The sequence below is a fragment of the Grammomys surdaster genome, unplaced genomic scaffold (assembly GCF_004785775.1).
Source record: "Grammomys surdaster isolate TR1022 unplaced genomic scaffold, NIH_TR_1.0 126278, whole genome shotgun sequence".
In the NCBI taxonomy this organism is placed as follows: Eukaryota; Metazoa; Chordata; class Mammalia; order Rodentia; family Muridae; genus Grammomys; species Grammomys surdaster.
The window spans coordinates 8,206,312-8,231,311 of NW_021621078.1; the positions used below are offsets into that span (position 1 = coordinate 8,206,312).

At 51.3% G+C, this 25,000-nt stretch overlaps 1 protein-coding gene across 4 annotated transcripts; it reads right to left on the minus strand.

Moving 5' to 3' along the window:
• Positions 1–1,414: 1,414 nt before the first annotated feature.
• Cluh (clustered mitochondria homolog) lies at positions 1,415–24,376 on the minus strand. Of its 4 annotated transcripts, none has more exons than XM_028759228.1 (26): positions 24,177–24,376; positions 17,211–17,413; positions 16,513–16,684; positions 14,321–14,464; positions 14,043–14,167; positions 13,802–13,956; positions 13,572–13,697; positions 13,148–13,295; positions 12,887–12,979; positions 11,506–12,200; positions 9,392–9,618; positions 9,125–9,229; positions 8,882–8,982; positions 8,086–8,238; positions 7,943–8,005; positions 7,586–7,830; positions 7,268–7,352; positions 6,989–7,142; positions 6,772–6,911; positions 6,025–6,105; positions 5,824–5,949; positions 5,607–5,728; positions 5,285–5,378; positions 5,062–5,196; positions 4,904–4,977; positions 1,415–1,578 (listed from the first exon to the last, which is right to left on the minus strand). In XM_028759228.1, exons 1-26 carry the CDS (start codon positions 24,274–24,276, stop codon positions 1,542–1,544), a joined length of 3,903 nt encoding a protein of 1,300 aa, XP_028615061.1. In that variant the 5' UTR covers positions 24,277–24,376; the 3' UTR covers positions 1,415–1,541. The 4 variants fall into 4 exon arrangements, with proteins under 4 accessions (XP_028615061.1, XP_028615059.1, XP_028615058.1 ...); XM_028759226.1 differs by lacking the exon at positions 1,415–1,578 and adding an exon at positions 2,315–3,734 and having other exon boundaries at positions 9,125–9,226; XM_028759225.1 differs by lacking the exon at positions 1,415–1,578 and adding an exon at positions 2,315–3,734.
• Positions 24,377–25,000: the final 624 nt, after the last annotated feature.

Genomic DNA, 25,000 nt, shown 5'->3' on the forward strand with positions numbered 1-25,000 from the left:
GACGTCTGGAAGAGTTGTCAGTGCTCTTAACCGCTGAGCCATGTCTCCAGGCCCAGGTCACTGCCTTCTCAATGAACATTGAAAGTAATTCTAAATTTTTAAAATTACATTTACATATATGTGCGTGAACACATGTGGAGGCCAGAGATTATTTGGGAATAGGTTCTACCAGTTAAGGTGGAGTCAGATTTGAGAATGTGTCTTTTTCTACTGAACCATTTCACTGACAGTAGTTGGAATTTTTTTTTTAAAAAGGATCTCAATATGTAAGCTTTGGTTGGCCCAGAACTCAGAGATCCACCTGTCTGCTTCTTCGCCTAAAGGCATCCACCATACCTAGTTACTTTATTAGTTCCTCAGTGTGAAGAGGCCAGTAAGATAACCCTTCATTTTGGGACTCTTGAAACAGAGTCAGTAACTATCTCAGGCTATCCTTGAATTCTGCCACCACATCCAGCTTCCTGATACTGTCAGTGGAGTCAGTTAATGGCCCTAACAGTTGAACACTGTGCTATGAAGCTGCTTCAGGGTACTTTATTCTCAGCCATAGAATATATAGGAATTCCTCAGGTTGTCCTGTTACCCTCAACTGAGTTGCTTGTTGTCAGAAGATACTGGCTAGTGAGATGTCTAAGCAGATAGAAGTGCTTTGCTGCACAAGCCCTGAATTCCATCCCAGAACCCACTGTGGAAAGGAAAAACCATCTCCCAAGTCATCCCCTGGGTTCACATATGCACTACCTGCACTCACACAATCTTTAAGATCTTTACATGTTCAGGTATTTTGCCTGCATGTGTTTACATATGTGTACTATGTCCCTAGTATCCAGAGGCCAGAAGAGGGTGCCAGGTCCCTTTTAAGTGGAGTAAACTCCCATATGGGAGCTGGCAACCAGACCTGGGTGGTTCTGGAGAACAGCCAAAGTTTTTAACATCGGAGCCCTCTCTCCCACCCCACAATACTTTACAAAGGAATTTAATAGCACTAATATGCTTAAGGGAACCAACTAAGAAAATTGGGCCTTTAGGGTGACTTGTAAGCACCTGATTAAATTATAAAGGTAATTAAAGTCATGCACAGCAGCCTCAACTTTGTGTGATATCCCTTTCCAGAAGTAGTGTGTCCAGCAAGTCAGAAAACACGTTTAGAACAAAATGAGCCAGGTATTACGTGCACACTCGTAACCTGGAATTCAAAGTCACGCTCGGCCTAAAAGGGATTTTAAGGCCAATCTTGCTCTAAGAGACCTTGCCTCAAATGATCAATTTATTTATTTATTTATTTTTTAAGATTTATTTATTTATTTTATTTATGAGTACACTGTAGCTGTCTTCAGACACACCAGAAGAGGGCATCGAATCTCATTACGGATGGTTGTGAGCCACCATGTGGTTGCTGGGATTTGAACTCAGGACCTCTGGAAGAGCAGTCAGTGCTCTTAACCGCTGAGCCATCTCTCCAGCCCCAAATGATCAATTTATAAAGGGAGAATATACAGTAGGCTTAAATGGTCAAAATCATTGGTAGGTACTTATGGATGTTACTTAGTGCCAAGATCAGAAACATCTTTCTCCCACCTGCTTAAGAAAAAAGGACCACAAATTAGGGCTGGTATTTTTTTCTTTTTTTTGGTTTTTCGAGACAGGGTTTCTCTGTGTAGTTCTGGCTGTCCTGGAACTCACTCTGTAGACCAGGCTGGCCTCAAACTCAGAAATCCGCCTGCCTCTGCCTCCCAAGTGCTGGGATTAAAGGCGTGTGCCACCACCGCCCGGCTAAAGGGCTGGTATTTTTCATAAAGTCAGACTATCAAATGTGATTCTAGGACTTTGGAATCCCTGAGCATAATGAAGCATCTTCAAGCACACATGAGGTCTGCTGTTTAGGAGCCACCATTGCGACAAGTCTACTAGTTGGCCACCTACCTCTTCCTTCCACTTCACTAGCCCTACATAAGCTGGCTCTTACACTCTATTACAAAACCAGCACTCCTCTTGTCTATTTGCCAAACCCTATGTACCAGCTACAAGAGAAGGGAATAAGGCACAAGCCTAGCTAGTGAGATGTTCAGAATCTGAAATGCACAAAAGAATATGAAACTTGCCGTCAGTCCCTCTTCCACACATCCCTCACTGCAGCCTTTCCTGTGTAGGGCCCAGCCGAACAACTGGAGTGGCACCCCTTCCATGTGAGTGACTTGAGCTTGATGATGATTTTGACCCAGTACATACATAATTACCTCCCAGCAGTACTTCTGACAGCTGCTCTCAAGCAATAGGAACACATCCCACAGAGCACACAGGGAAGGCTGGGGCAGCAGGTTTCAAAAACTCACTTTATTCCAATGTGAAATGAAGACGTGATGGTTTAAAAACAAGAAAACGTTCTTGATAGCTGTGGGGATGCCTTGCTGGCCCATGCCCATTCCCTTTGAAACAAGGTCCCTGGACAGATACTATCCATCAGCAGCTCCAGAAAAGCCCCAAGTAGAGGCTCTGCCTAAAACAGCTCCCTCAGGCTCAAAGGGTGGCCATCTCTTTCAGGGACAGCAGACAAAGAGAAGCGACACAGGCAGGGAGGGGAGAGGGCAGCCAAGGCAGTAGGAGCCCCAACAGCCCAGAGCTTCTTTGTATAAGTGCTTATATGGCAAAGACCAAGAAAGAGCCAGGCTCCACAGAGGTGACAGTCACTTCTGTGCATGGCACTTTCCCTGGGATCCACAATTCAGCCCTGGGTCCCCACCCCTTACCCAACTGTGCATTAGGCAGCTCAGGTTAAATGGGGAGAAAGATACATTCAGACTGTTGGCCCCCAAGGTTATGCTCACCTTGGGTACAGGGAGCAGGGAGGCAAGTCAAAGCCTGTGGCAGGACCTCCTCTCCTGCTTGGCCAAGGCCAGGCACATGGATGTGTGGGGTCCACCACTGCTGGCCCCTTCCCTTCCCCCTGAGGCTATAGGTAGGCCAGGCCCAATCACAGTAAAGCCACTGCAGGTCTCACCTTGTACCCTACTAGATATCTGGCTCCCCCTCCCAGGAAACATGAAAGCCCCCATCTTTTTTGGCTTAAACCTGGACTTTAAGCCAGGCTGGACCCAGGGGTAGTGGCAACAAAAGCAGCAGCCATAATGTCAAACATATAAATGACCTGAGAAATTGCATCTGCACGTCATCCACTCAGAACTGACTGGGCTATGTATGTACATCAGGAAGGACGGAGCAAGACATCCACAGGCATGGACACACACGCATCTGCTTGATGCTGGGAAGGCACTTGCCCCCCAGCTGGAACAGATGCCTACACACATCACTTTCGTGTCTTCAATTAGGCCTCTGCTTTGAATATTCATTTAACCAGTGCAAAACCATCTTTTAGGGGCAGGCAGGCCAGGGCAGGGCCCCAGGCAGATGGTGGGGTGAGGTGGGGGTAGAAAGTGGAGGACTAGCTTCCTCTCCCAATCTGCAGGGCATGCCTCCAGAATTCTCCTGGAATCTGTCTGCATCACCGGGTAATGGGGCTGCTGGACTGTCCATCTTTCTCTCCTTTATTTTATCCCTGTAAGTTCAGGGAAGAAGGATCTTCCTTGGCAGTCTGAGGGGAGCCTATGTCCTCCAGGGCTCTCTCTGGCTCAGGCTCAGTAGCCACGGGTTCTTCAGCCTTATCCCTGTTTCTGCTGGCTTCCTGGAGCTGGTGTCGCCGTGCCACCTCTGCCTTCAGGTTTTCCAAGTCTTTTTGGCTGCACATTAGGAGGAGGTGGAGTCAGAGTAGCCTGGACCCTCTGCCACCCTGTAGCTCCCAGTCCACTGCCACTGGAGACCGTGGAGGTGTATGGAACAGGTGCCCCTTGTAGAGGTGGAGTGCTGCCTACACCTGACATAGAATGTGGTGAGAGTGTGCCTTCCCTACACCTAAGTTCAGTCTGCTCTCAAACGCTCCTATAGCAGACCAAAGGCAGCACACAGGACAAGGGTGCTCCCTCTCATTGCCAGCTGGCCCACCATCAGCATCTCCCACATGCAGGAGGGAGGTAATTTCAAAGCAATCTGCAAGAATTGTAGGGAGTTTTCAAAAAACTAGCTGACAAGGTATAGCCCTGCACTGGAAAAGCAGAGAGCCAGAATACAGCCACGTCATATGCACTGGAAGTGAAAGATCACCAAGATAATGGAAAACAGAGGCCCAGCCAGGTACGACAGCCCAGCCTGGAATCTCTATACTTGGAAAACAGAAACAGGAACTCAAGGTCATTCTCAGCTACATAGCTAGTTTTGAGGAAAACCTGGGCTACATGAGATCTTTTCTAAAACAAAACAAGAAAAAAAAAAAAAAGAAATCTGAACAAGGTATGCTACAAACTTAAAAGAAACCAGGTAGTGACACACACATCAACTGTGATCCTAACACTTGAAGAACGGAAGCAAGAGGCTCGTGTGCTTGAGGCCAGCTCACTCAGACCCTAAAGACTGAAGCAGGATTGCTACAAATCTGAGGCTGGCCTGGGCTACATAATGAGGTCATGGTTAGCTTGGGTTAGCACTGAAGTCTGTCATAAAATAAATGGTCAGGCTATGGTGGCACGTGTCTTTAATCCCAGCACTTGGAAGACAGAGGCAGGCGGTTCTTTGTGAGTTCGAAACCACCTGGTCTACTCAGTGAGTTCCAGGACAGCCAAAGCTGTTATACAGAGAAACTGTCTCAGAACAGACAAACAACAAAACAAAAACAACGAAACCAAAACAAAAATAAAGGAAAATAAAACACTAGAGCTCTATCTCTCTTGGATTGCACAGTGTCTGGGAGGAATCACAAAGAACCTAACCTTACTACAGGCCATGTGCTTTTCAAGTCTTGAGCTCTGCACATATAACTTAAACAGAACCTAAGGCTGACTGTCAGGGCTCTCACCTGAGAGGAATGAAGAGGATGCCATTGATGACATTGAGCTGCTCCAGGACACTGGCCATGCTGGGAGCTGTGAACTGAGGGTGTTGGGGAAGGCCAGGTTAGTGTGGCCTAGCAAGAGGCTAAGGCCCTGCAGCCCCCCACTCAGCCTAGGCCCATACCTTGAGGGGTGGGATATTGGCACTGGAGCCATTACGGTAGATCTCATTCATGGTGCGCTGCAGGGCCACAGCCTGCTGGGTCAGGCACTTGAGGTACTCAGAGCTCTCCTTGGTTTTCTCATGGTCCTCACCTAGCTATAAAAGACAAGAGCCAAAGCAAGGGGAGATCAAGGCTACATGGACAGCCACAGGCTCAACCTTCTCAGCCCCTGCCGAGGCCCACCTGAGTCTTGTAGATGGTGTAACCTTCCTTCTCATGCTGGAGGGCTGAACGAAACTCAGCTTTGCTCTCATAAACCCGGGCGACAAGGTGGTGGCTGGGAGGAACAGAATATATGGTGTCAAAGAGACAAGAAGTGGAGCCCACGCGAGGACTAGATCCCTCCCGGGAGCTCCTGATGAATTACTTAAGAAAAGGGCACCGAGCACAGGGAGAGCTTCAAAGAACTTTTCTGAACTGTGTAAGACAAAACTGGGTCTCTTCCCAACCACATTCTCTGTGTCTCCAAGAGTTTGCTAGGGGGCCTTAGCCAGCACTGCCTCACCTGAGAGCCACCTTAAGGGCCTTGGGCCCATGGTACTTGGTAGTGACAGCCAGTGCATTCTCCAGGAAGCGCAGGGACAGATCATACTCCATTACGCCATGCAGCACCAGCCCAATGTTGTTCTGGAAAATAAGGAAGGAAGGAAGTCAGCTCCTCCAAAGGCTGCACAAAGTTCATCCATGGTCTGTTCGCCCGCACTCTCCTCCCCAACACTCACATCCAATAATGCCATCTCAGGGTGGTCCTCCCCAAACACAAGCAGCATGAGGTAGCGGGCACGGTACAGGAGGCTCAGGGCTGTGGACAGCTGGCTGCTGGCAAAGCAGTACAGGGCCAGGTGCATCTGTGGGTGGGGTAGGTGGGTCAGGGCAACCTCAGGCACCCACACCTACACACCAACCCCAGCATGGCTACTCACATATTCCTGGATGGTGTTGGGGTGCTCAATGCCCATCACCCGCTCACTCATCAGCACAGCCTTCTGTTGATTGCTGAGGGCCTGGTAAGAGATGGTACCCATCTCAGGTGAGCACTGCTTCCCAACTGAGCAGCCCCACACAGCATGGGCCAGCCTGCAATTTCTATCCTTTGCACACAGGCAGCAGGATAATAACGGCTGCTGGGACCTGGAGGTCTTCACCACAGAGACTGTCTGAAACTCTCATCATTCTACATCTTCTTCCCCAACAAAGCCTATGCAAAATCAACCATCTGAAAATGTAGTGACTTCTAAAAAGCTTTCCTAGGACAGCCTGATTGGGAAAGCAGGGGGCCCAAAGCATACTGAGAGCCTAGGGGCCATCAAGATAGCTGGAGGACAACCATAGAACACCAAAGAAAACAGGAGACCATTGGTTGGTCTTCCCATAGTCACTCGAAGGCCAGGCATTGTGCTGTAGGCTCGACGGCCTCCACCCCTGAGCTGATTCCCATGCACCTTACAGAGCACAGGCAGCTACTGAGTTCTCCCAAGGACAGCAATCGAACAGTTGATGAGCTCATGGAACAAGAACTTTGGAGCTCTCTGGATGCCACTTGCTCCCTACATGGCAACCCAAGGGAGAACATTCTCCCTGTTTTAACAAGGAGGTGATGGCGGGGTCCCTAGACCTTTCATGCAGCCCCAACTAAGACGTGACAGCCAGAAGTGCCAGAGCCTACACACCTCAGCATAATCACCCATGATGTAGTGGAGGCGGGCCAGAAGACGCAAACAGGCACAGATCTCCACATGCATGGCTCCATAAACATTATTGAACAGGTTCAGAGCCTCATTGATGAGCTCACAGCCTTCCTTCAGGAAGCCTACGAGGCAGCCGGGTGGCAAGGTCAGGACTGGGCAAGAGACACTCCCATTTCCCCCAGCCCACAGTGCCACGCACCCTGCTGTACTTTGGCCTGTCCACTCTGGAAAAAGTGGAAGGCATCCGATGCTTTGGGGTTGACATGCTTGACCACAGGAAAGATATTGAGCACATCTTCCTCAGTGAAGGCAGGCTTGTGGCGGCTGTCAAAGCTGTATTCCTTCAGCAGAATCTGGGGACAGGGCCCAACACCCAAAGTCTTAGCCTTGGACACAAGAACAGTACCTCCCAGTCTACCATCCCAAGAAAGCTCCCTTCATCCCTGCTTTGTGGTCCAGGCTGAAAAGGAGGGCCCACCTGGATCCCGGTTTTCAGTGAGATCTCCCGCAGCAGTGTTATCTTCTGCAGCCCGTAGGTTTCCACAGCCTGGTCCACAGAATCACTAGGGGCAGGAGCAGGAGCTGAGCAGCCCTGCACCCACCTGCCACTCCGGACAGCTGCTCAACTCCAGAGCCCGTAACCACTGCTATCCACTGCTCAGCATTAAGCCTCACAGCCAGCCCCCTCCCCCACACTGGTCCCACATAACTATGCCTGTTTGCCTGCTGTCTTCACTCCACTGCTCTTAGACCACAGGCCCTAGATGCTGCCCTACTCTGCCCCCTGTGCCCATACCACTCAAGAGTGAAGTCAAAGTAGTTCTTGGCCTCCTGGCATATGTTCTTCCAGAGCTCTTGGGGGGTCATCACAGCCCAGGCAGTGTTGTCTGCAGCTCCTGGAGGCCGGTTTTTCCTCCTCTTGTTCCTTTTCTTGGAGAGCAGCTCATCGGCAGGCAGGTGGGCCACAGGGTTAGGATAAGAGCTCAGGAAACAGTTCAGGAAGTGGCTGATGGCAGCTGAGAGGCCTGAGAGCTCCACTCCCTGAGCCAAGTTTTGGTTGAAGTCAGGATGGTCCTAAGACCCCACCCAGGGCTCTTCTCCAGGCCCCATGCCACCCAGGGAGGTCCCACCAAGTTGGGAAAGAGTGTGGCACCTGCAGATAAGTCTTGAAGATATGCTTGGCGGAGCGTGTGATGAGCTCTCCAATGCCGATTTTCTGGGGAGTTAAAGAAGTTAAGTCTCGGGTAGGTTCCAGGCCTCCAGCTGCCACTACCTCCCAGGCCAAGTCCCACTCACATAAATGTGGTCCAGCTGGTCACGGGCTGGGCTCCGTAGCACCAGATCCAGCACCTTGCCCAAGTATCGCATGTTGATGCCACGCTGGCGCATCACCTCAGCCAGTGTGGCCCCGTCCATGGGCAGCACAGCATACTCTGTGCAATCTTTTACCTGTGAAGCTGCATCAGGTCAAGACCAGCCCCAGCCCTTTGCCCCCACCCCTCTGGGTCTTCCCTAAAAGAAGAACAGAACTAAAGTCCCAGCTTCCATGTGGAGAGGAGATAAGGTGTGAAAAAGGCACAGGAACCTATTTCTGCCTTCTACAAAAGCAAAAGGGAACAGGAAGAGTGACCCTGTCACTGGGAAGCAGCCTGACCTCTTGGGTAAAGACCTGAGTCTCACAGGTGGCACAGGGTCATCTGGTCATGTGGGGAGAAACCACAGCATTACTCCAGTTAACCTGAGAGACTCACAACCTGAGGCAAAAATGGCACTGGACCCAGGAATATATGGCTAAGAGGAATTAAGCCTGTCATTCTTCAGGAGCATAGGCAGAAAGCTAGTAGAATCAGCTGGGCAGGAAATACTAGGACCCTGCTATGTGAGCCCCAAAGGACTAGAATCTCAGCCTTGGCAGGGCAGGCCATATCTATGTCTGATGCCTCCTTTAATGCTAACTAAGGCTAATGCTGCAGCTGTAAGAAGGTTCTATAGACCTTCTAGAAGGTGATCTAGAGACCAAGAAGCATGAGGCCCCAAGGTCTGCAACAGCCCCTATGGCAGCCCCAACCCATCCTTTCAGCCCCTCCCTCACCAAACCAGGGATCTGGCAGGAGAGCAAGAAGGCAGCTGCATCTTTCAATAGCTGCTTTTGGTCCCGAACTTCATCCTGGCAGGACTCAGGAAACCGAACCCCTGGGGAGACAGAGCAGGAAGGCTTGAGCCAGGCAGATGACATCAGGGGGGCAGCCTTCTGCTGCTGAAGAGCCCAAGTACATGCCATGATGCTCTGAGTTTGGTTGCGGGGTTCACTCACTGATTATCCCTTCTTACTTACCTGGGGAGAAGATGTCAGGATTGAAGCGAATATCAAAGGCTGTGCTGCTGATGGAGCCAACAGCCTTGCAGGCGTTGCGGATCACCTCTCGGCTTCGAGGGTCTACTGTGGAGATGTGTGAGGGTAGGAGGTAGAGCTGTGCTACTGTGAGCCTCTTGCCCAACCCACTCTAGGGATGGCTGCCTGCCTCTCTCAGAGATCATGAGCCACCCATGGCTAAGCTGCCAGGACCAGCTTGAGCTCTTCAAACAAGCACAGCAACCCCACCTGTGCCATCATCTGAGGCGACGGTCTCTGCCAGCTCCTTCACCTTGGCGAGGCCACTCACACTGCTGCCCTCCTCCTCACATCCTGCCTCAGGTCCTATTGAGTCTTCAGATTTGGTCTCTGCTGAGGAGGGCGGGCCACCATTCTCCAGGGAGGTGGAGGTCTCCACCTTGCTGGCCTTCTGCTGCATCAACTGTAAGGCAGCCAGCTTCATGAAGAGAAGGTACCTACAAGCGGCAAAGTAGGCATGATGAAGCAGGGGGCTGCAGAGATTGGAGCCAGGCTGTCCAGTGGTTAAGAGCACTTGCTATTCTTACAGATTCAATTTCCAGTACTGACATTGTGGCTCGTAACTATCTGTACTTCAGTTCCAGAGAGTCCAATGCCCTCTTGTAACCTTTACAGGAAATGGGCATACATGTGGTACACATACATGTAGGCAAAACATTCACACACACAACTATAACAATTAACCCTTAAAAAAAAAAAGCCAGACAGGTATCACCATATACTTTTAATCTCAGAACTGGGGAAGCAGGAGGCAGGAGGCAGGAGGCAGGAGGCAGGAGGCAAGAGGAGGCAGGAGGCAAGAGGAGGCAGGAGGCAAGAGGAGGCAGGAGGCAGGAGGGAGGAGGGAGGAGGCAGGAGGCAGGAGGCAGGAGGCAGGAGGCAGGAGGCAGGAGGCAGGAGGCAGATAGATCTCTGAGTTCAAGGCCAGCCTGGTCTTCAGAATGAGTTCCAGAGAAACCCTGTCTTGAAAACCAAAAGGCAAAACAAAACAAACAAAAAGGCAGGCCCAGGCTCCAGGTCTTGCCAAAATGTTGGTACTGGGAACACTATCCCTTTAGCATAGGGACAGTCTGTCCTGTCGGCATGTGAGTGTGAACGAATGCCTTGCCAGGCTAGCAACCCACTAGAGAGGTCAGAGTAAAACCAAAGTGTAATGTTGCACATCTGTAATCCCAGCCAGCACTAGGGAGGCCGAGACAGTGAGTTCCAGGCCAGCTTTTGCTACACAGAAAGACCCTGTGTAAAAAAAGCAAATAAACAAAACCCCACTAAACTGTCCTCAAGTTAGAAGAGAGCTAGGGCATACGGGGAGGGGAGAGACTCTAGAGCAGGGCTCTCAGCAGTGAAGAAGAGGAATACCATGGCACCCGGAAAGAGTTCATGAGGTGAGAGACAGCAGATGGGCAGTCAGTGCCAGCAGCCCAGCACTCTGAAGCCCCACTTCCCAGCCCTGTACTTCTCCCTGTCATTAAACTATAGTAACACATTTATTAGAGACACGGTTTCTCAGTGTAGACCTGACTTGGCTTCTAACTCTTTTTTTTTTGGGGGGGGGGCAGGGTTTGGAGACAGGGTTTCTCTGAATAGCCCTGGCTGTCCTGGAACTCACTCTGTAGACCAGGCTAGCCTCGAACTCTCGAACTCAGAAATCCGCCTGCCTCTGCCTCCCAAGTGCTGGGATTAAAGGTGTGCGCCACCACCGCCCGGCTGGCTTCTAACTCTTAAGAGATCCGCCTGCCTCTACCTCCTGAGTGCCAGGACTAAAGGTGTGCCCCACCATGCCCGACTCTGTGTCTTTATATGGGTGTGTTTATGTGCATAGGGAAGCCACAGGAAGCCATCAGCTGTCCTGCTCTATTACCCTCCACCTCCCTCGAGACAGAACCTCTCACTGAATGTGCACTACACAGCAGCTAGCAAGCTCTTACGAGGTCCTGTGTCTGCCCTCTCCCGCAGTGGTGGGGTGAGATGCATGCTGATTACCCGCCTTGTCGTAAGCACTCTCACTGAACACCTCCCAGCTCCTGCTGCTCCCAGCTCCACATCTGCACTGACTGGCATTTTAAACCACCTCAGGAGATCCCAAATACTCCTTAAAAGCCGAGGACCACTTTGCTGGAGACACTGGTTTAGCCACTTGCTAGTCTACAATTGACAGAGGCCCTGTGTTTCTACATCTGGAGATCTGAGGCAGACAAAGGCTGAGATTTATAACCGGACTCTAGGAAGCAGGTTGGAGTTTCTCCCTTCCAGGATTTCCCTCAGAACAGACGATCCCGAGCCAGCTTCCCTGTCAGTCTAGACCAACAGAAGCCACTCCTCACCTGTGCTCCACAAAAGCATCCACTAGCTCCTGGCGCAAACAGCACAGCTTGTGTCGATGGGTTCGGGGGAAGCCAGCTCGAGAGCACTCCTCAGGCAGCTCTTCACCAGGCACAGGAAGAAAGTTGAGGTCCGGTGGGAAAGTGCGCAGTAGGTCAAGGATGTAGTGGCGCCCATCATTGCCAATAATGCCCTTACACTCGACCGAGGAGCAGAGCTCCACCTCCTCGTTTCGGTCGTTGAGCACTCGGTGACGCAGGATCTTGAGGGGCCGACTGGTGCGCTCCAACAGCTCCAGATAGCGTGGGTGTGACACCACTGTCTTGCCAAAGTCAATGGAGCCATAGATGACACTCTGCTCCTGGTCCCGTTCCAGGATACCAGGGATGATGGACTGAGCTGTGACTCGGTAGCCACGGTAATCCACTACCACTGTACCCAGTGTATACAGCCCTTCTACATCCACGGCATTGTATGTGCGAACACCATTCAGGTCATTGGTGGGTGCGACATAGGCTGCTACGTCCCCACCAAAGTCTTTGTAGTGGTCCCGGACATCAAAGCCCAGGCTAAAGAAGATGTTGTTCCAGATGAACATCTGCATCTTGGTCTCCTCGCTGGGGTTGATGGCCATCACATTGCCATCAATAACTGCCATGGCGCCCCTTGTGGCTGCCGCTGTGAAATCACTGTGCACCTGGGGAGGCCAAGGTTTGGAGGGTGAGAGCACCAAGGTACATCCTATCCTGGCCCAACTTACCTAGATGGTAAAGGAAGCCAGGCCCTGGGAACCAAGGAACCCTTGCCTCAGTTTTTTCATATTTAGAAATGGGCAACAGTACCATTTCTTAAAAACATATTGAGACCTCAACAATTCTACTGATTGGAAAAAAACCCAATCAGGAACAAAAGGGAATATGCAGGGCCAAATGAGATGGTTGAGCAGGTAAAAGTCCCTGCCACCAAGTCTAACTACATCACTTCAATCCCTGGACCTACCTACAGTAAAAGGAGAGACCTGCCTCAAACTGACTGCCCTGTCCCACACTTACACCCACATCCACCATGCATGTGCACACACATTTTATCAATGTGCTACTGCTCCAGAAGCATCCCAGCAGTGCGCCTGTGGCTTAGTGAGAGCACCATGTGATCATGGAGGACATGAAGATGGCCAAGAAAGATAGGTTACTTCCCATTCTATAGTCTCAAGATCCTCAGTGAAGCCATAGCAAAAATCTGAGGTTGTTTTCTGGGAGGCAGGAAGTTGACATACTCTGCAAGTCCCTCTCCAGTGTTGCCAACAAAGGTAGGCTAGTGCCAGCCTCTAGTTTTCTCTTTACCCCAAAGTCCAGTGACAGGGAGGCTTAAGGCTGCAGTCACCTTGAATATGGCTCTTTCTCGAAGCAACCGCTCAGGCAGGTTCTTGCGGGGCAGCTCCCTTGTAGTCTGCAGCTCTTCATTCCAGTCCCGGGTCTGTGGAGGGACCAGGGAGGCAGAGGCAGGCTCAGCCTATATCTCCTGACCTGCTCTGGGCTAGCCCTTTCTTCCACTTCCCTGTGGACAGGCCCCTAGAGATCAGAGGGAGCCTACTGGGAGGTGCATAGGAGCCTGGCAGGAAGGAAGGGCGGGTCTGGGTAGCACCTGTCCAGGAATGTGCTCCTCATAGCCCAGCCTCGAGGTGTAGGCGTCCTCAGCACGCACACAGTCCATGGCATGCTCCGCCTGGGGGGCTGTCCAGCTGTACACCTGGAACGGGGTGGCGATCCTCTCGAACGGGTGTCGCTGGACCCTGTGGCAGGCAGGGGAATGGAAGGTGGGACACCCCTCCAAGCTCAGTGCCCAGTTGTGAGCTCCTCTTCTCTGAGGCCCTCACTGCTCTGGCATCTCCTACCCACAGAGGCCAACCCGAAGTCAGACACAGCAAACGGGCACCTCTCCCAGGGCTGTTGCCCCCTTGAACCAGGGACTCTCAGGCACCGGGACACCATTTCTTCAGGAGAGGTGCTGGTGTGGGGGTCCAGCCTGTGACTGGAGGCAAGGCAGGGCACGGTGGCAAAGGTGCTACCTTTTCTTCTGCAGCACAGCAAAGTTCTTTTTGAAGGTTGGGCTGATCTGGTTGAGCAGTTCTACTAGGGAATGGCTGAGGAAGCGGGGGCTGGCAGGCTTGGGGTTGAAGTGGTAAGCTGTGGACCTGCAAGGAGAGGAGTCACTAAGCAGGTGCCGTAAGTATTTGTCACTAGACTCAGAATATGGGGACATGCCATGGCACGTGAAAGACCAGCAGCAGAGACTTACTGATTGAGGTAGAAGCCTCTCGTAGATGCAGTGATGCTGACTTGCCGGTCCTCAGCAGTGATGACAAACAGGTACATGAGGTCCCCGTGCATTTTGCGGTTTCCAGGAGGTGGGTTCCAGCCACTCATGGTGAGCACTTTCAGACACTGCAGGGGCTGCACAAATGGCCAAACATGAGGAGACAGGACTTTTAGGATCCTCCCACCAGCGTTTTACTTCCTTGATGCTTCTAAAGTCTTACCTTCCAGTCACGGTTCTGGGGCTGCAGGGGACACAGAGGCCGTTCCCGGCTCCCTGGCAGGATATACTCAGGTGGTGTGCAGTCAATGGGGTCCATCTCCAAGCCTTTCTTCCGCTTCCCACTGTCTGAGGAACCCAAGGCTGGTGGTCAGCCAGGAATCAACTATTTCTGTTACTTAATGTGTCCCTGGCTTGCCTTGACTTCAGCAACCCACCACTCCCCAGCCCTTCAGGCCTTTGTCCCTCTGTACAAGTCCAAGTGCCAATTTTTCCCCGCACCTCCTAAGTCACCATCAGTGAAGACACTCAGGAAGGACAAGGAGTTACAGTCAACTCCATTGAAGGCATCAGATGGGTCCAAGCTCTTGAGGAGGTCTCGGACATGGCGCACGTGGATTCGGGCCTCACGAACCGTGTAAGGCTCTGCCAGAAGGAGGGGAAAGCATTACTAAGACCCTATTAGAATAACCTGACTTGCAATTTGCGGTGTTTTCATGGGGTTGGGAGGGCTGGTTGGTTGAAAAGAGAAGACAAGGTCTTTAAGTTCCTGCTACCTTAGAGTTACGTAACACAGACTACCCTTCACCTCACAGTGCTATAGCTGCCTCAGCACCCCCTGAGATCACAGGGATCACAGGCAGAGAGCCATGTATCCAGCCTTCTCTCCTTACAGCTCTGGAGTACTGGAAAGTTGTAGAATTAAGCTGAATCTACAGCTGCTAGGGTAGCTTAAAACTTCCATTTTTTTGTTTTTGCAGGGTGGAGACAAAGTGACAAAGCTTAAGACAGGGTCACGTGGCCCTGGATAGCCTAGATCTAACAGTGATCCTCAAGTCCCAGCCTCTAAGTGCCAACAGTAGACACCGAGAGATCACCATGTCTGCTCAAGTTTTTACTTTTTAATTAAGTGTGGGTGACTCTGCCTGTTTCTGTGTTACTGTATGCCATATGGGGAGTGGAGTGCCCATGGAGGCCAGAAGAGGGCATCGGAACCCCTGAAACTAGACTTCTGGTTATTGTGAAATGCCTGATGTAGGTGATGGGAACTGAAGACAGGTCCAGTGGAAGAGAAAATGCCCTTAACTGCTGGGCCACATCCCCAAACCCTGAAATTTCCAATTAGGGTTCCCATTTTTAATTCTCCTGTCAGCCAGCTATGGTGGGAGCTCACTAGATTCCCAACCCTTGTGGCAGAGGATCAAGAGTTCCTCTATATATCAAGTTGAAAATCAGGCTTAGCCGGGCGGTGGTGGCGCACGCCTTTAGTCCCAGCACTTGGGAGGCAGAGGCAGGCAGATTTCTGAGTTCGAGGCCAGCCTGGTCTACAGAGTGAGTTCCAGGACAGCCAGGGCTACACAGAGAAACCTTGTCTCGAAAACCCAAAAAAAAAAAAAAAGAAAAAAAAGAAAAAAAAGAAAATCAGCCTTAAATTGCCACCAAAAATTCCAAAATAACACCTAAGCTGGGTTTCTGATTTACACACACATACACCCCTTCTTGTTAGTGGGATCCTTGTTTGCAAAGAACATTCTACCATCTGCTCTTGAAGCCTACTCAGGCCCTGGAAAACTCATCAAAGCCACGGGCTTTTTGTTCAGATACTTCCAGTTCTGTGGAGTTGTTAGGGCTCCACAGCCTCAGACTTGTGCTCCTTAGGGATTGTCTAAGGACTTGACAACCAAAGAACCCGAGTCAACACTGTCATATAGTGTGAGTTTTGTGAATTTTAACCATTTCTGCAAGGACAAGTGGTTCTCCAATTGGCTGAGAGTCAGCTATGATAGACTTGCCCAAACTTCCCTTACTCCTTTATTTTTCCTTTTGGTTTTTTAAGACAGGGTTTTATTCCATAGCCCAGGTAAACTTTCAGTTCACAGCAATTCTCCTGCCTCAGCTGCCCAAATGCTGAGATTACAGGCATAAGCACTGTGGTCTGTTTCCATATCTGCTCTTAATGAGCTGACATTCCTGGGGATTCCCTCTGAGCTGCTACAGAACTGTAAACCCCTGACACTTCCGTCAAGAGCAAGAAACATCCTTGCACTTGGGAGGCACAGGAAGGTGGGTTGCTACCCTGATCTACAAAAAAAGTTCTAGGACAGCCAGGACAACATGAGACCTTGTCTCAAAACATAAAACAAAAAAAGCAAACAAGAGAAAGGAGATCTACAAAACTTTTTCAGGTTACAAAAGAGGCAATACTTAACTTTTCAGAATTTGATAGGCTTATTTCAATCCTAGTTTGGAACTGGCTAGATTTTTAAAAATGGAGACTCAAGTCTTTAGACTGTGGGCCATGCAATAGAAAGAAAGAGTGTGACTGCCTAAGCAGCATGAGTAGCACCTTCTAAGTCAGCACCACCTCCAAGTGACCAGATGGAGCACAGAGACAACAGTATCAGTGTCTGTTAGGATATCTGGTCTAACTCTCGGGCCCTCCTCTGGCAGCCACCAGCTCAGTCTAGACCAACCTTCCACAACTCGGAGCACAGAACCTTCCTGCAGTCCCTCCACACTGCGTAGCTCTGAAAAGTGGTCCAGCATATTGCCATCCAAGTGCAGTGAGAAGCAGGTACGGTGGCAAGAATCCTCACGGTCCATGAGCACCTGGTGTATCTCCTGCACCATCTCCTGAGGGGACACCTGCCAGGGAGAAAGGTCACTCTGGTAAGAAACTATATGGGTAGGGAAAGAGCATATCTCCTTGCTACCAGGCCAAGTACCTGGGTTCCTAGAATAAATCCCGCAGTTTGCTACTTTTTGAGTTTTAAATGTTAAATTCCAAGCTCTATCCAGGAATACCATATTCATTTGCATCTGTGTTTATATACATACTTATACATATATGAACTTACTAGATAGAGCTTGGCCCAGGCTTAAACTATGTATAGGAACCAAGAGCAATTCCTTAACCAGAGGATGGAAAAAGCAGGGGAAGCAACACTAAGGCCTCTAGAGCAAATGGCTCTGGCCTTGCCAGCGGCTGCTGGTGCTTATCCTCTAGACATAAGGCAATGACCTGAACTTAAGCCTCATCTACTTTGCTAAGCAGGACTCAGCTTCCTGCCCACAGGTCCAGCACATATAAAGACAAGGCTTAGCTTTCAAACATCCTCCTCTCCAGCAGCAGACTCAAACCTGGTCCCCAGCACATCTTCCTCCATCTTACCTGCAGGGTAAAGGGCTCGATGCCAGGGGCCAGGATCTTCACAGAAAAGCCTGTGTCCTGAATGACAATGACTTCCTGTCCAGTGGTCTCATCTCCAGGCTCACCCTCATCTAGCCCATTTTCCCTAGGTGGTTCAGATGTCCCTTCTTCCTTCTTCAAGTTCTCTGAGCAGTCACCATTCAACAGCATGACCGAGGGGGGATCTGGGAAAGGTGAGAGCTGAGTCAGATGGGCCTAGCTAGGCAGGTGGGGCTTTCTATCTCACACACCCAGTTGGGGAGTAAATCTATTCCACAGACCCACTAGAGACCAGCCCCCTCACTGCATACGTGTAAACCACTGCCGTCTCCTTTCCACATTCCGTGCCCTCCCTTTCATGCACTGTTCCTCGCCACAGCTGTTAGGATTCCTATCCAGGGCCACAATGGCACACATCAACCTTCTCCAGCAGCAAGGCCTCTGCTCATCTCCTTCTCTTCTATCCAATGATCCATTCTCTCCAGTGATCCTGAGCTATAGGCTGACGTCAGCCCCTCCTACCTCATTTCTCACATGGATTCAAAGCTCTCCATCTGTGAGCTCAGATGGCCAGTGGTAGCCTGGTTTAAGCTTCTCAACCAAGTCAACTACCACTAACACATAACTTAAACTTACATAGCACCAAAGGCTCATTTTGTTAGAAAAGAATCTATTATGCCGGACAAACCAGTCCCTGTTCTCTCCCTGCAACCAATTCCTAAGTCCTGGGGCTGTGCAGCCATGGCCTTGGTACAGCTTTCAACATCAAAAGCATCATTTCTGAACCCTTCTGATAAAGCACTGATGACTCAAATGTGGCCTGGCCAACATTCTAGGGCACCTAAGACCAGTCTCTGCTCTGCTAGCTGCCTTCCTCTCACCTCTGTGTTCTTGATTATGCCCCCTCTACACACACAAACAGCCCTGTTGAACTATTCTATAGCTTCTACTGGATCATTCTATCACCCATGATATACTGATCCATTGGGGCAAACTCCAACTCTTGTTTTGTTTCGTTTTTCAAGACATAGTTTCTCTGTGTAGCCCTGGCTATTCTGAAGTCAATTTGTAGACCAGGCTGGCCTTGAGCTCACAGAGATTTGCCTGCCTGCACCTGACCCTTCCAACTCATTAAGTTCTAGGTACATAAACTTTATCCAGAGCCTTCCCAAATGACCTGGGCTGGCAGAAGTACCAGCCCCATCGCTGCCTCCAGGAGCAGCCATTACTCTAGCTCAATGAAAATATATCAAATTAATTAATGTTAGTCTACAATCTAGCCTAGTATTTGTGCGCAGCAGCCAACTTAGCATGCTGTGGAAAAGAGGAGCAGGTGACAACCTTACTCCCCCACCCCAACACCAGTGCTAAGGGGAACAAAAGAGATGTTCCTCCACCCCTGGAAAGCCAAGGACCTCCTCTCAGAAACCCTCCAGCTAAACACAGGTTTGCCTTGATATTCACTTGGTAAACAGAGAGCTTGGCCCCAGCACCTGTCAGCCAGAATGGCCCCCTTGGCTTGTAGCCCCACCATCCCAGCTATGAACAGGACTGTTCCAGACAGAACAGCCCTGCTCTAGATGTCAGCCCAGCCCAGCCCAACTCCAGGGTCCCTGACCCCAAAGGCCCAAATCAGGGGCCTCAAGGAGGTAGACTGATTCAAAATAGATAGGCAACTCCAGGGACACTGAGAGAAGCCTCAGCCCTTTTCCTGTGCCCCTCAACTTAACAGTAGGCAAATAGGACCTTTAGGATTTCAGATATAGTACCAACTCATTCATCCCCCAAAAAGGTAACTGAGGCCTAGGAAGGTTTAAAGTGAACCTCAGGTTCACCAGCTCATGCCATTAGCCACTATGGGCCTTCAATAATGGTATCTGTACCACAACATACCCTCTGCAAACCAGTAGTATCATCCAAGAACCACATGACACACAGAATATCCCTTTCAGAACCCAGCAGCCCCAGGCAAGGAGGCCTTAGCCCTTAAGAAATGGATAATGGCATAGCAGTGTGGACACGCCTTTAATCCCAGCACTCAGAAGGCAGAGGCAGGTGGATCTGAGTTTGAGTCCAGCCTGGTTTACAAAGCAAGTTCCTGGACAGCCAGGGCTATGTGGAGAAATCCTGCCTCAAAAAAAAAAAAAAAAGAAAAGAAAAGAAAAAGAAAAAATAAATGAACAACCTACCCCAAATGAACCTTTGTCTGGCTCTAAAGACAGAGCAGACAAGAGGAAGGGAATGCTAAAAGCAACCTAAGGTGCACACAGAAGCAGCTTCCCCTTACTAGTTCCCTGATGATGACTTTCCAAGTTGGCAATCTCCGAGAATGGAGGCAGAGCTATAAAGTCCCCCTCACTCAATACAGAGACCCAGTTTTGATCACTGAAGGTACACAGTAGGCAGCTAAACCTGGACCTTAATAGACAGTCTGCGTTCTGCATGTTTGCAATAGAGGACAAGGGAGTTAGAGGGGAAGGCAAAGTAAACCTCAGCCCTTTTTCCTAAGTCAAGGGACTTGGACCCTGGGGTAGTCAGATTTAAGAGAACACTCCCCAGGGGCTTCCTTTCCTCTAGGACAGCCAATCCTGGCTCTCTTCTTTCCTCCAGGGGGACCTGAAAGCCCCTTTATCACAGGATTTGTGACAAGTGATTTCTCTGGTTAGTCACTGGGTCCACCCAGCCCCACAGCCCACCTGGTACAGTCAGTAGTTGCACTCTTCTTGACTCTGGAGTCTCAGGACTGCCATCACAATAAGACAGCCAGCTCCCCTGACCAGGCCCAGGCCCAATGCTGCCTCTGTCCCTTGTTCCAGTCTCTGCTTCTATCCTCGTGGTAATGCAGCTGGTCGGCTCAGGGCTGGAGCTCCAGCTGGCTTCAGGTTTCAGTGGGGCCAGGCCTACTGGGGCAGCCCCAGGAAGGGCACATTCCCCCTGCCTCTCATTCTGTTCAAGGTCGGGCAGAAGGACAACTGAGGGCCAGGAGGCCCCACTAGCTTCAGAACCTTGGAAAGAACTACTACTAGCACTAAGGCCCACCTTCCCACATACCTCAGAAAAGGGATCACTGCTAGCGAAGCCATTAGGGGAACAGAGGAACTCAGCATTTGGGGTACCTGAGCCCCTTTGGATAGAAGGCATAGGGGGCAGGCTGGCAGGAGCAGAGCTCAGTAAGGGGGTCCTCTCCTCAGCTCCACCACCTACACCGGTGGTAGGCAGGACCGCTTCGGCCAGCTGCTGACAACAGCTGGCACAGACCCAGGCCCAGGCCATCAGAGAGCTACTCCTTGCCCACCAGCTCCCGACAGAGCACCCTGCCTTTCTCTTAGGTCACAGGACTGGCTGAGGCCTCTGGCTTCTGTTGCCCCTTGCAGGTGACCTGGCAGTTGGCCTCTTCCTGAGAGTCACTGGTTCTAGTGAGAGGGGGATGGGCCCCCAATCTCCCAGAGGACAACTGCACCCAAGCCTCAGGACTTCAAGCTGCACCAAGAAGCTGGCAGACTACCTCTTCTCTTCCCAGCAGCCTGTGCGCCACCAGGAGAAAACCAAATGTCTCCCCTGGGGAAAAACAGAGCTGCCAGCAAGAGGCTGAAGGCCATCACACTGTGGAGAAGCAGCATGCCCAGCCTCGCCAGGGCGCATTCGCAGGGCCTCTGACTTGTTGCCAGGGCCCAGTAAGGATTGCTCTGGCATCCATACTAACCAGCATGGGGGTGGAAAGAGGAACAGGGCTCTCACTCTAGGTCCTTCCATTCCCAGGAATGGCTAAACAAACCCTTGGCTTCTCTTCAGCCCTAGCAGATTCTAAACCTTACACTATGACCTAAGGCAAGGAGGGTCAGATCCAGACAGAGCGCCATTCCTTTTATTTGTTTTTTGTTTTTGGGTTTTTTTTTTTTTTTGGTTTTTCGAGACAGGGTTTCTCTGTGTAGTCCTGGCTGTCCTGGAACTCACTCTGTAGACCAGGCTGGCCTCGAACTCAGAAATCCGCCTGCCTCTGCCTCCCAAGTGCTGGGACTAAAGGCGTGCGCCACCACCGCCCAGCGCGCCATTCCTTTTAACCCCCTCTTAAAACACATCCTAATCCTGAGAGGGGAGCAGGCAGCCTGGTAATAATGCTAAAGGATGCCAACACTGTCTCCACTCCAGGTCACATTAAGCCAGTGTTCACTCCAGGCCATTTCCTCGGAAGGATCATATTCAAATCAACTATCCCATCTCACTCAAGGAAACGAATGCTCCACAAGTCTTGTAAGTCAGGTATCCAAGGTCACAGAAGCAAAAGGCAATGAAGCTAAGTCTAGGAAAAGGTATGTCTGTCGAATCCCAAACCCAACTCTGGGTACTACTTTTTGAGTACAGTCTATTGTCATGCTCCCCAAGGGACCAGGCAACAGCAGTGCTTTCCTCCTGGAAGCCTAAGGACTCAGCCCAGGTGGTGCATAAGGCCATAAGGTCACCCAAGTCTCTACTCCCCTGCACTCAGATCCTAGGGGTCCTTTGAGGACCTAGGCTTTAGGGAAATGAAATAAAAAGGTAGTCCTCTGCAGAATGGGACCAACTGCCTGAACGGCACTTAGTGCATGTGCTAACTTACTCCTACAGTCTCTAGGAGAGATCAGAGTGGAAAGACAACATAGGCCTAGACAGGGACTCCACTAGCCAGAGATGGCCACAGGCAGGAGTTACAAAGGGGTCTGAGTAACCATAAGTAGCCTCTGTATGCCACTCCAGGCTGACAGTCTTTAGATACTATATCAGGGTCAGGCCACACCCTAGCTAAGGAATCAGCAGGTGAGGCTAGAACAGGAAGTTGAACCCCGAAAGATACATTGCCCCATCCTTGAACCCAGGGCTTCAAGACAAATGGACAGAGGCAGAGAGACAGCTTATGGAAGAGCCTGTTTGCCTCTTTCCTGTTTCTCCAGACCTCAAGGTCCAAGTGTAGTTAACTGTTTTCTCAGACACCAACCAGAAGAGCTTTAAGATCCTGCTGGAGAGCTTATAAGGCCCTAAATTCCCCCCTAGTCTGCCAGGTCCCCTTCAGTTTCCACGCCCAACTCAGGGAGCCCTCCCCTGTGCAGAAGGAACTTGACACACCACTGTGAACTTGAAAAACCTGCCTGTTCTCTTAACCCCTAAATGTTACTTTATTCCTAAGCTAACTGACCCTTGCCTGCCTTGATTCCCCTCCTCAAACGTACTGGAGAGCTCTAGGAATAGGGGCCAAGGGTCAGGGGTCTGCACTTTGATACCCATGCCAAAACCTTACCAGAATATAGCAGAGGAGCGGGAGAGGGTGGGGGAGCAGGGCATACACAACACAACACAGGCTCCATTTATGTTTCTTCTTTTGAACAGATCCATTTTGGCCGTAAAATGAGTCTCAGTTATCTATACCAGTTTTCTGGGACACAGAAACCAAGTAGAGAGTCCTGTGTCCCCAAGATGAAGAACTATGCTCTGATCCTAACTCAGCACCCCCACCCCACCCCCAAGAGTCCCTCAGCATATAGTTAAGAAGGGAGCTTCATTCACCAAAGCCCTCCACGATAAACCAGCATGTCCACCTCAGCTTCCTCTAGGCTGGACTGGGGTAGGTTTGGCATGCTAGCCATAAACTGGAAATCTAAATGCTTCCCTAAGCAATGAAATCGAGATGACCTTGGGCAAGCTGCTTCATAGCTCTTCAGATCTCTTTGATGGAGGGGAGATAGCCAGCTCCAAGTTTCTCTTACCCAGCCTGCCCATGGATTCAGAGCCACAATCTTTTCAGCATTTCTTCTTCTGTCCAGCTCAGGCCTTGTCTTGGGCAAGGTAAGTCCACCACGATGGATAACAGTCTAGCAAATGTTAGACCCATCAGGCCCATCCGTACTCCCATGTTAGCCCTAGTCCGCTCACTGAAGCCGGGAAGAATGATGAAAAAGAGCTGAGACAAGCTCCTACGGTAGAGAGCAGAGGTGGGTCTGCACTCACTGACATCCTGGGTAGGAAGAACCAGTCTGGTCATGGGGAAAAGTGAGGAGGCCCTAAAAAGGGGTTTCCAGTTTCAAGGCTGGAGCCTGAGACTTGGTGAAAATAACAGAAAGGACACAGGCGAAGTACAAGAGAAGTAGGCCCCACCCCTAGACAAGCCTCTGCCACTCCCAAAGCTACTGCCACACAGCCCCCATGAGGGAGAGCTGGGAGCTCCACTCCACGCTAATGACCTTTGCCTTAAAAAAAATAGCAGCTCTAGGCTGACCCACTTTTCGCAATAAGGCAGGTTAATGATCAAGTTCAGGCACAAACACCTCCCCGGACAAACAGCTAGGCTTTGCCCACACACTCACACATAGGCAGGACCCCACCCCCCAGATCAAGTAGGGGCCAATAACTAAAAGAATTGAGACCACAGCCTGATGACCTGGGGTTAAGCCCTTGTCTCTAAGAATGGAACTGAGACAACCCCCCCATAACACACACACCCCAACTTGCGCTCTTCCCATAGTCCAAGTTTGGGCAGCTCCAAACTGAGCCTCACTCACAGTGCTGCAGCTCTGCCGCACAGGAACGTCTAGGACAAGAGAACCATAAGGAGGCTGGGCCGCAAGTGTCACTGCCCCCAGCCCCAAGAGCTCCCCAAGCAGGGGCGCAGAGGGGGTGGAGCCGCCGATTCCATCGGTCTGCGGCGGCGGCGCACCCTGAAATCAAACCGCGTGTGCGCGCACGTGTCCCCGCGATCTTGCGCGCGTGTCCGCCGTGGCTGCCCTTCCAGGGTCCCCACGTGCGAAGTCCAGGCCGTAGCCGGGGGTGCCAGTGAAGGTGACCTTCAGGGCGGGGGCGGCCCAGTGCACCGCCCACACTGACGCGGAGGAAAGACGGTTGTTCTCACCGAGTCCCGAGCCCTCTGGCCCGACTCGGCCCGGGCCCTAGCCCAGCTGTCCCTGCCCCCGGCCCACTCACCAGCCGCGTTCGGCCGCCCCTTGCCGCCGGCCTGCGAGCCGTGCTCCCGGGCGCTGTCGGCCGGGGCGGCCGCCGGCAACTCGTCCGTCTTGATGACCATGGCGGGAGCGGGCGTCCGGCTCGCCTATCCGCGCCGCACGCCGCGCCACTAACCCAAGTGCCCTGCGCGCCGCGGCCGCTGCGGGAAGGACGGAGTCACCGGCCCACGTGGTGCGCGCTTTAGCCTTTGACCCCGCCGCCGCTCCCCTACCCCGCCCTCGCGCCCGGCCTGCCCACGGAAGTCGACGAGGGACAAAACACCAAGCACTCCGTAGTCAGTCCACAGATACAGTGACTCTTCCAAAGCCTTAAAGGCAACGCGTCGGGGCTCAAAGGAGAGAAGCCTCGGCCCCCTGGTGAGGCGGGGCTTCCGGGAGACGTTTCCTAAGTTCGCCGCCCGTTGGGCGGGCGCCGTGACCTTGGGTGGAGACTAGTCTAGGACTGCCTTCGTTCACTGTTCCCCTCCCCCAATGACCCTCTGCTTCTTATTGAGAATCTGCCAAAAGACCGCGTCGTTATAAGGCAGCTTTGTTATCACGACCCTTGGTATCCTCCTCACGGAGTGGGCTCTTTTCTACTGAAGGGAAGGAACTAGAGTGTATTTGGATTATTGAGGATGATGTGCAGGTTGCAAATAAGCATGAAGTGTCAGAAACAGACTATAAAAACTTTGACTGAGCACTACGGGTTTCTCCCCTATCTGTATAAAACACCACACACACCACACCTCTCTCCTCCCTCTCTCTCTCTCTCTCTCTCTCTCTCTCTCTCTCTCTCTCTCTCTC